Source organism: Aotus nancymaae, unplaced genomic scaffold, assembly GCF_030222135.1.
Source record: "Aotus nancymaae isolate 86718 unplaced genomic scaffold, 86718_ANA_hifiasm-v0.15.2.pri h1tg000067l, whole genome shotgun sequence".
Classification (NCBI taxonomy): domain Eukaryota; kingdom Metazoa; phylum Chordata; class Mammalia; order Primates; family Aotidae; genus Aotus; species Aotus nancymaae.
This window is the reverse complement of record NW_026988482.1, coordinates 27015252-27025591: the sequence shown is the minus strand read 5'-3', so window position 1 is coordinate 27025591 and position 10340 is coordinate 27015252. Positions and strand designations below refer to the sequence as shown.

General features: G+C 56.1%; 2 protein-coding genes and 1 pseudogene across 3 annotated transcripts in view; 2 read left to right on the top strand and 1 right to left on the bottom strand.

The window, feature by feature from the left end:
• Positions 1–431: 431 nt before the first annotated feature.
• Positions 432–9389, top strand: BAP1 (BRCA1 associated protein 1). Of its 2 annotated transcripts, none has more exons than XM_012460671.2 (17): positions 432–598; positions 700–729; positions 838–892; positions 1829–1961; positions 2360–2479; positions 2975–3036; positions 3119–3261; positions 3524–3602; positions 4053–4176; positions 4517–4661; positions 5110–5294; positions 5806–5939; positions 6500–6978; positions 7096–7256; positions 7524–7616; positions 7721–7793; positions 7973–9389. In XM_012460671.2, the coding sequence occupies exons 1-17, from the start codon at positions 562–564 to the stop codon at positions 8104–8106; spliced, it is 2187 nt and encodes a 728-aa protein (XP_012316094.2). In that variant the 5' UTR covers positions 432–561; the 3' UTR covers positions 8107–9389. The 2 variants fall into 2 exon arrangements, with proteins under 2 accessions (XP_012316094.2, XP_012316093.2); XM_012460670.3 differs by having other exon boundaries at positions 516–598; positions 7455–7616.
• LOC110568424 (uncharacterized) lies at positions 8152–9389 on the top strand (annotated as a pseudogene).
• Positions 9390–9938: 549 nt separating this feature from the next.
• Positions 9939–10340, bottom strand: part of DNAH1 (dynein axonemal heavy chain 1) — a 77257-nt gene continuing 76855 nt past the window's right edge. Inside the window, exon 78 of the mRNA XM_012460669.2 lies at positions 9939–10074. Within this exon, the coding sequence (XP_012316092.2) occupies positions 9953–10074 (122 nt within the window). The 3' untranslated portion in view covers positions 9939–9952. The remainder of the gene's footprint in view (positions 10075–10340) is intronic.

The window sequence follows — 10340 nt, the reverse complement described above, 5'->3', positions numbered from 1 at the left end:
CCCGCCCCTCCTCTCCTACTACCTCCGCTCAGCACCGCCCGGCCTCTCCTTTTCCTGTCGCCCGCCCCGCCCCTTCTCTCCCATTACCTCCGCTCATCACCGCCCGGCCCCGCCTTTTCCCCCCGCCCCGCCCCTTCTCGCACCACCGCCCGGCCCCGCCTTTCCCCCCACCCGCCCCGCCCCTTCTCTCGCACCACCGGTGCCCAGCACCGCCCGGCCCCGCCTTTTCCCCTTGCCCGCCCCGCCCCTCCTCAGCGCTCAGCACCGCCTGGCCCCGCCCCTTCCCCCCCTCGCCCGTCTCGCCCCGCCCATCTGCGCTTGCGCGTTTGCCTTCGAACGCGTGCCCTCTTAGCAGTCTGACCAGCGGAAGACTAGCCCAAAGGCGGAGCAAGGCCGTCGCGCCTTGGTGACGTTGTGCCGCCGGCGCGGGCGGGTGACGCGACTGGGCCCGTTGTCTGTGTGTGGGGCTGAGGGGCCCCGGGGGCGGTGGGTGCTCCCGGTGGGGGCTGCGGTGGGGCGGGAGGGCATGGACATGGCGCTGAGGGGCCGCCCCGCGGGAAGATGAATAAAGGCTGGCTGGAGCTGGAGAGCGACCCGGGTGAGGAGGGGGCCGGGACGGCCAGGGGCTGGGGAGGCCGGACGGGCCCGGGACGCGCCTGCCTGACCATCATCATCCCCTCCTTTTTTCGCCCCACCCAGGCCTCTTCACCCTGCTGGTGGAAGATTTCGGTAAGAGCCTCTTCTGCCTGCTGGACCGGGGCTGTGGGAGCCCATCCCTGCGCCCTCGCTCGAGGACCAGGGGCTGTCCTTCCCGACTGCTTTCCTTTCCTGATGCAGGTGTCAAAGGGGTGCAGGTGGAGGAGATCTACGACCTTCAGAGCAAATGCCAGGGGTGAGTGGCTGTACGCCAGGGCTGCCCCTTACACCCAGAATGCTGGGAAAGGTCCCAGAGAACAGGTCCCCTTAGGGAAGGCAGTGCCAAGAGCCCTGCGTTATAAAATCTCACATAAAGAAGCAGCCCGGCTCTCTGGGTGCCTACCTCCTGATCAGACTGATATTTCCTTTTCTCCCAATCTTTCCTCAGCGCTTCCCTTTTTGTAGCAGCCTCCTCCCACCCCTGGCCATCCTTTGGTTCAGCTGCTTTTCTGGCCTGGCAGCAGGAAGACCCAGGTCACACAGTGCCTTTTGTGTATTTGTGTAATGTATTAATTTCAGTGTGCCCATGTGTGCCTGGCTTTAATCCTGACACAAAGTCATCCTGTATTGATTGGTTGAGGTGACAAGGCCCCTCCTGGGTGCCCACACTTAGGGTCTTGTCCGGGTGGTCCTGCAGAATAGAGGTGTAAGAGAGACTGCTGCAGTGACTGAACCAAGAAGTCTGCTTTAATTTCCTGTAACAGAAGAGACTGGTGTGGATATTAATTTGCTTTCCTGACTGCACTGGGGTCCACAAGTGAGAATTAGTGCCTCACTTCCTCGTCAGAGTTTTTGTTCTTGTCTTACTTTGTGTTCCTACCGTATCCCATTCTTGACCATTGGTTCCAGCTTTTCTTCTCTTACCCAGAACCATAGACTTCATAAGGAGACTGGGTGGACTCCTGAAGCATCACAGCCAGAAGCTTATGTTTTGCTCTGCCTGTGAAAGGCCTTTGGTGTGTGAGGGCACAGGGCCACTTCAGACAGTGTTGGGAAGAAGTCAGGGAGAGGTAGGATCACAGCAAGGACACCTGAGTGATAACGCAGTGCAAAGGATTAGGGGGAGAAAGAAGGGAATGCTGATTGCCTTCTGCCCTTTGGCTGATTTAGCTCTGCTTCTTACTTCCCCCAGCCCTGTATATGGATTTATCTTCCTGTTCAAATGGATCGAAGAACGCCGGTCACGGCGAAAGGTCTCTACCTTGGTGGATGATACATCCGTGATTGATGACGATATTGTGAATAACATGTTCTTTGCCCACCAGGTCTGTTGGGCTCTGTGCTTTGTTTAGAGGGTGGGATGCTGCCATTTTTTTTTTGCTTGGTAAGTGGAAGTGGAGGAAGACAGAAGGAGGGGATAGGCAGGTTCTAGGGATAGTGGCTACAGAAACCCTCTGGCAGAAGGAACCGAGTTCTAATTCATTAAAGGGAATAGCTCTAGAGTAGGGTGGTGTCTGAGTCCACTCTCTGTGTCCTCAGATACCTGGTGGGTATTTGGTAGGTGCTTGTTAAGTGAATAAACATTAGGCAAAGATGAAGGGAGCTGAGAAGGGGAGTTGTCCAGATATGACTGACCTGTTCTGGATCCCTGTTCCTGATGTATATGGGCTTGGGGCTTGCGGTGAGGGGTGCTGTGTATGGGTGATTATTCTTGTTTTCACAGCTGATACCCAACTCTTGTGCCACTCATGCCTTGCTGAGTGTGCTCCTGAACTGCAGCAATGTAGACCTCGGACCTACCCTGAGTCGCATGAAGGATTTCACCAAAGGCTTCAGCCCTGAGGTAGGTAGGCTGCAGTGCGTTCATCTTGGCTCATAGCCAACTGGGCAGATCTGACCCTGAGGGCCACTGGTAATGCTACCACATGATATTGGCTACTATTAGGCTGTTTCTTTTTCAAATGATTGTTATTACGTTTGACCCTTTAATTGTGTAAGGTCGTTGTTTTTAGGCCCAGTTGTGGGGAAAGGAGATAGGCCTAGGGAGGGAGAAGACTTGCCTTAAGTCACACCGTGTCAGAACCTTCTGTGTCAGGACTTTTTCTCTCAGGCCATGTTGCTTTCCTGTGTCCACTAATTATCATGCAAGGCCAGCATAATCCATCTCTTTGGGGCTCTAGAGCTCTTTTCCTCCACCACCAGCCTTTTAAGAAAGTTCATCTGTGTTCCTTCCAATTCCTGGAATGCCTCCAGGCCTGCTCTCTGAAGCTTTGTCTTCAACCCATAGTCCTACCTGAGGAGAAATTATTCTGATATGGCCTTATTTTCTTCTCCGTAGAGCAAAGGATATGCAATTGGCAATGCCCCGGAGTTGGCCAAGGCACATAATAGCCATGCCAGGTGTGTGGGAGCTGTGGGAGCTGATGTGGGGTGGGAGTGGGGGGAGTATCATTTTTTGGGCCCTGACTCTGTCCTTCTCCAGGCCCGAGCCGCGCCACCTTCCTGAAAAGCAGAATGGCCTTAGTGCAGTGCGGACAATGGAGGCGTTCCACTTTGTCAGCTATGTGCCTATCACAGGCCGGCTCTTTGAGCTGGACGGGCTGAAGGTCTACCCCATTGACCATGGTAGGCATCGTGAGCTGGAGGCCTGTTGGGTGTCTCTGCCTACCTCCTAGGGAGCTGGGGATCAGGGCCCTCTGGTGTGTGGGACCCAGTGGCAGGGGTCGTGGGTACTGACACCCGGCCCTGGCCAGTGTTTCGCCCTCTGCCCTATTTCCTGAGCAGCTCCTGACTCCCTGGCTCAACTGCTCTTCTCTGTCTTCCCACTCCTGGCCTGCCCAAACTCAAGGTTTCCTCCTCGCTGATTCCTTGTCTTGGTCTCCACTAGGGCCCTGGGGAGAGGATGAGGAATGGACAGACAAGGCCCGGCGGGTTATCATGGAGCGTATTGGCCTCGCCACTGCAGGGTAAGGGCCCTTTGCCTGCCCTCTTGTACCCTCTGGAGCTGTATTACTTTGGGAGGGACAGAGAGTGTCCAGGTGATTTGTAAATTGCAGGGCCATATGGTGAGTCTGGCAAGATCAGGCTTAGATCGTGGGTTCTCAACTCCTTGTCCCATTTCCTGCCTAGGCTGCCTGTGACCTGTTCCTGGGTGGGCTGGGGGAGGGGCAGGCCCCAGTGGAGCCTTAGGTATCCCAGGTCTGCTGGTTCACTTCCTGATAGGCCCTCATACAGCTCATTGGGAGGTACCAGCTGAGGTGCCTGGCGTGCATGGCTAGTCGCTGCCCGCCTGTTGGGGTGGGGCCTATACCTACAGCTGCAGGTGTGACTGCGGGGAACCCTGCCAGGATATCTGCTTCAACCTGATGGCGGGGCCAGGGCGGGAGCTGCTCTCACGGCTGTGGCTGTGACTGCAGGGAGCCCTACCACGACATCCGCTTCAACCTGATGGCAGTGGTGCCTGACCGCAGGATCAAGTATGAGGCCAGGCTGCACGTGCTGAAAGTGAACCGTCAGACAGTACTAGAGGCTCTGCAGCAGGTAGGTGCCCCCTCTGCCTGGCCCCTACCCAGCCCAACCCTCCCTGCATTCCTCCTTTCTTCCCCCACAGCATTTGTCTGTAATTCCCGAGCACTCTCTCTTGTAGATCTGGGCTTCAGCTAACCGTTCCTTTTCTTTGCTCTCCTTGTGGGAAAGATGGGACTTGGAGTGGGGAGGAAGAATAGCTTCTAAAAGGAAGTTTGGGTTTGGCTGTTTTATTTCCCTGTAAGTGAATGGGTAGAGCCAAGGCCATTATTTCTTCAGGCCCTCAGCCCTTAGCTGTTTAAGGTAGAGGCCTGGGTCTACCCTTCCTCCTCTGAGCCTTGGATTCTGTTGTTAGCTGATAAGAGTAACACAGCCAGAGCTGATTCAGACCCACAAGTCTCAAGAGTCACAGCTGCCTGAGGAGTCCAAGCCAGCCAGCAAGTCCCCACTGGTGCTGGAGGCAAACAGGGCTCCTGTAGCCTCTGAGGGCACCCACACAGGTACTGGGGGGTTTGGGACCTTTCATGGGCCTCAGAGCCACCCCCTAATAGTTTGACCTGGGAGGCCCAAACAGGGCAAGTGTTTTTCTGGGGAGGTTCTTGGGCAGTGTTCTTCCCCCCTCAGAAGGTAGAGAGAGAGCAGTCCTTCCCTAAAGAAAGGTACCTGTAAAGGGCTGCTGTTACCGTAGGACCCTGGGCCAGTCTCTGTAATGTATACTCCCTTTCTTGTTTTCTCTAGAGGCTTTTTTTTTTCCTGCCTCTTTTTTTTCCATCTCATTCTTTTCCCTGTCTCTTTGCGGGATCATGACTTAGAGCTTGCTGACTCCCATTCCACCAGCTGGCTCAGCTGTTCCTCTCTGGGAAGTGCTGTTTCACAGGGCTGGGGAGACTGTGAGCTTTTCTTGGAGACCCTACTGGAGGTCCTGCTTGTGTTCTTACCCTGTCTCAGATGGTGCGGAGGAAGTGGCTGGTTCATGCACACAAGCCCCAACCCACAGCCCTCCCAGCAAACCCAAGCTGGTGGTGAAGCCTCCAGGCAGCAGCCTCAATGGGGCTCCCCTCAACCCCACTCCCATTGTCCAGCGGCTGCCGGCCTTCCTAGACAATCACAACTATGCGAAGTCCCCCATGCAGGTAAGCTGGAGGCACCCTTGCAGGATTCTCTTCTTGATTCTCTTGAGAGACTGCAATAGGCAATTTCCCCATGTGGTTCCTTGGTGTTTACCCTTCGCATGGCTGGGTCAAGCTGCCTGGGCCTGGGTTGCTAGCTTCCTCTGCCTAATATGAAAAGGCCCCCACAACAGCAGGGGTTAGGGAGGCAGGGAGAGCTCCTTTGAATTTAGTTACATGGCTGTGGGATTAAATGTTTGGGGCACGCTCCTTGTTACAACTTGATGGATTGGCTTTTACTGACAAAATAAAGGCATGTGTTTCAGGGCACTCTGCTTCTCTTAGAAGCCCTCCGTGGGCTTCTATGCAGTGTAAGTGGGTAGCAGCCTCCCTATGAGCCAAGGACAGCCCTTGGAACACCCGGAGGGGTTCAGCTGACTTAGTCTGGAAAACCATGTTGGCTTTCTCTCTGGCTGTCTAGGCTCAGCCTGGGCTGAGCAGCGCTTGTTTGTAACTGCCCTGGTCTCTGCCCTAGGAGGAAGAAGACCTGGCGGCAGGTGTGGGCCGCAGCCGAGTCCCAGTCCGCCCACCCCAGCAGTACTCAGATGACGAGGACGACTATGAAGATGATGAGGAGGATGACGTGCAGAACACCAGCTCTGCCATTAGGTTAGCCCCAGCTTTCTAAGGCTACCAGGCGCTGGGTGCTTCAGATCCCATCCTGAATATCTCAGTCTGTGTCTGAGAATGCCGTGCAGCAGATAGTGTTGAGCATCTGCGGAGTATGGGGCCCTGGGGGACGCTAGCATGATAGGGCTAACCCCAGGTCCCCAAATAGTTTTTGGTGGGCTGGGGGGCAAGGCTGAGTACATAAGCATATATCATGTCCTATTGGAAGTGACCTTTTAGCCAGGCCTTGAAGGATTGGTTGGGGCAGCGATGGAGGAGATGTGGGTGGTGGGAAGGCAGCTTTGCTGGAACAAAAGGCATTGGCAAAAGGCCAGGAATGAGATAGCTGGAATAGAGGAGGTGTCCTTTGAGGACACTTGACTGCAGCTGACAGAGCTTGATGCCAGGCTTAGCATGGCTGGGTCAAGCTGCTTGGACCAAGTATAATGAGTTTTTGGGTCAGTCTCTGGAGGTCAGGATGCATTCAAGCCATTTGTGGGCACTGCTGGGTATGGTCACCTGGCCTGTTCCCTTGCTTCACATCTTCTTGTGCCCCACAGGTATAAGCGGAAGGGAACAGGGAAGCCAGGGGCATTGAGCAGTTCTGCTGATGGGCAGCTGTCAGTGTTGCAGCCCAACACCATCAACGTCTTGGCAGAGAAACTCAAGGAGTCCCAGAAGGACCTCTCAATTCCTCTGTCCATCAAGACTAGCAGCGGGGCTGGGAGTCCGGCTGTGGCAGTGCCCACACACTCGCAGCCCTCGCCCACCCCCAGCAACGAGAGTACAGATACGGCCTCCGAGATCGGCAGTGCTTTCAACTCGCCACTGCGCTCGCCCATCCGCTCAGCCAACCCAACGCGGCCCTCTAGCCCTGTCACCTCCCACATCTCGAAGGTGCTTTTTGGAGAGGATGACAGCCTGCTGCGTGTTGACTGCATACGCTACAACCGTGCTGTCCGTGATCTGGGTCCTGTCATTAGCACAGGCCTGTTGCACTTGGCTGAGGATGGGGTGCTGAGTCCCCTGGCGCTGACAGGTAGGCCTTGGACTGGTTCACTGGCCACTTGGTGCACCCAGGAGGGAGGAGGGAAGTGGCTAAGTGACCACAAAATGTCCTGCTTTCTGATGATTTTCTCGTGAACTCTCTTCCCAGAGGGTGGGAAGGGTTCCTCACCCTCCATCAGACCGATCCAAGGCAGCCAGGGGTCCAGCAGCCCAGTGGAGAAGGAGGTCGTGGAAGCCACGGACAGCAGAGAGAAGATGGGGCTGGTGAGACCTGGCGAGCCCTTGAGTGGGGAGAAGTACTCACCCAAGGTGAGCCTTCTTTGTGGCTTTCTCCTTTAATCCTGGAGGAGGATAGGGCCTGAGCTTCTGCTGCCTAGGTGCCAGGTTCTTGATTGGAACTTTGGTGTGAAGATTGGTGGCTGGAGCTAGGTGCCAGGAAGACTTCCTGGGTTGGGTGGTGGCAGGGGCCTCTGTAGGCATGGACTCGCTGCTCATCCTTGCCTCTAGCTGCCTATTGCTCATGGGACTTTGTTGCTGGCCAGCCCCCATCAGAGGTGCAATGCTGGGTTTTGGCAGGAGCTGCTGGCACTGCTGAAGTGTGTGGAGGCTGAGATTGCAAACTATGAGGCATGCCTCAAGGAAGAGGTGGAGAAGAGGAAGAAGTTCAAGGTGGGTGATCTCTCCAGTCCCCTGATCTGGCCCCGCCTGAGGTCTGCTGGTAGCTGCTCTGGCAAGATGGGTTCCAGTGCTCTCAGCCTTCTTCTCTCCTACAGATTGATGACCAGAGAAGGACCCACAACTACGATGAATTCATCTGTACCTTCATCTCCATGCTGGCTCAGGAAGGTGAGGGGATGCACTGCTGTCTTAACTGGCATGCCCTGCTGAGGGCCATGTTCTTCAACGCCCCTCCCCTGGCCTCTCCTGAGGCTTGAGCAGACTTGGGGCACAGGGAGGGCCATAAGAGCCTCAGCTCCTGGACTGAGGCAGCCACCACCTGCTCAAGGGTCTCTGCTTCTCTGCAGGCATGCTGGCCAACCTAGTGGAGCAGAATATCTCCGTGCGGCGGCGCCAAGGGGTCAGCATCGGCCGGCTCCACAAGCAGCGGAAGCCTGACCGGCGGAAACGCTCTCGCCCCTACAAGGCCAAGCGCCAGTGAGGACTGCTGGCCCTGATTCTGCAGCCCACTCTTGCCGTGTGACCCTCACCGGGGTCCTTCCCTGCCCCACTTTCCCCTTTCCCAGTATTACTGAATAGTCCCAGCCAGAGAGCCCAGGCCCTGGGAATAGGAGGAACCCGGCCATATTCCCTGCATCGTGCCCTGAGGCCTGGTGCAGGGCAGATCAGCCCCTTAGTGCTCAGGAGGCAGCATCTGGAGTTGGGGCACAACAAGGTACTGTCTGTAGCTTCTTCCACAGCCGGCTGTGGAGCAGCAGGACCTGGCCCTTCTGCCTGGGCAGCAGAATATATATTTTACCTATCAGAGACATCTATTTTTCTGGGCTCCAACCCATCTTGCCACCATATTGACATAGGTTCCTTCCTGACTGTGCTTTCTCTCATAACAGCTGTCCTGGTTGGCCCAGGTCCTTGTATCATGCCAGAGTCACAAATATAGGGTCCCAGCTGGGGGCCTGGGTGGGCACTGGGCCCTGCTGCTCTAGCCCCAGCCACCAACCTGTCCCTGTTGTAAGAAAGCCAGGCCTACTCTCTTCATTCCTCTTAGGAGATTGCCAAAAACTCAGGGACCCAGCACTGGGCTGGGTTGGGAGTGGGATGTCCCAGTGGGGGTTGGGCGAGCTGCCTGCTGGGATCCCATGGCCTGAGCGGAGCATGTGGGAACTGTTCAGCGCCCTGTGAACTGTCTTCCTTGTTCTAGCTAGGCTGCTCGAGACTGCTTTCCACAGCAAAGTTCTGGGGCTTTTTGCCTTCAGTGTTGTGGCCCTAGCTATGGGCCTAACTTGGGCTCCAGGTCTCTGTGCCTGGAGCTTGGGGCTCAGAGGAGCCTCTGCCCAGCCCCTCAGTATTACCATGTCTCCTTCCTCTTAGGGGTAGCAGAGACAGGGCTGCTTGTAGGAAGCTGGCACCACTCAGCTCTCCCTGCTACTCCAGCTTCCTCAGCCTCTGCAAGGCACTCAGGGTGGGGGATGGTAGGATCAAGACAACCAGTTGGAGCCCCTGTGTTCCAGAGGGCCTGATGCCAAGGGGTAATGGGCCCAGCACTGCCTCTGGAGCCCAGGCCCCAACACAACCCCGTGGCCTCTGCCAGATGGTTTTGAAGGTGATCCAAGCAGGCCCCTTATCTGTACATAGTGACTGAATGGGGGTGCTGGCAGGTGTGACAGCTGCCTCTGGGCAGAGCACAGCCTGACCCCTCTAGCCCCTGTAAATACTGGATCAATGAATAAATAAAACTCTCCTAAGAATCTCCTGAGAAATGAACCCTCCTGTGGTTGCTGGTCAGATGTGGAGGCTGGGCTACATGTGTGTGGTAGGAGGGAGGGACTTACTAGACCTCGTGGGCCCAGGGCCCTGGGACCAGAAAGGCAAGAAGTATATGATCCTTGAGTGTCCAGCTGTCTTGGGCCAGAGATCCTTGAGATCCTAGATGTGGGATTTAGAACCTGGGCTAAGGAGGGGTTCAGGTGGGCTGTGGACAGGGTACACTTTCTAGGGAGAGGGCTTTCACCAAATCTGTGGCTTTGCAACCTGGAGAGGTGCTGGGACTCCCGGTCAAAGAGGCAGGGCTGCCTCTAATCTTGCCTGGTGTGTTCTCCCTGGGAGGGCGCTGGGCATCTCTTCCTTGTGTTTGTACAGGCATAGCAGGTCAAAGCTGCCACCTCTGTCCTGCTCTCCCCTGCTGACTGCATCATCTGCTGAGGCTGCTGTAGCCCCTCACCACCCCACTGGCAGTGAGTCCAGAGGGGCCCTCATGCAAGCAGCTGAGGCACAGCTGGACTGCTTAGAGAATTCAGCTTTAATGGCCCGAACCCTTCTGTCTGAGTCTAGTAGTCCAGGGCACAGATGAGGGCCACACCACGCTTTATCCAGTGTCGCTGGGGCTGATGGGTGGGGATCTCCACAGCAATGACATAGTTGGTGGAGTGGCCTGTGGTTGATAGTATTCCTGGAATGGGCAAGGAGGAGGACGGGTTAGGTCATGCCCCGTTACTACTAGAGCAGGGATAGTGTAGGGGCAGGGTAGTGGGCAGACTGAGCTGAGGGCAGGGTAGTGGGCAGACTGAGCTGAGGACAGGGAGGGGGGCCCTGACCCAAGAGGAAGCCTGCCGGATGAGGTGGTCTGGCCAGGGTTCAAGCCTACCCAGGGTTATTGTATGGGGGACTGAAGATAGAGATGGCAAAGTCAATGCTACTTTTCATTCTCTGATGGAC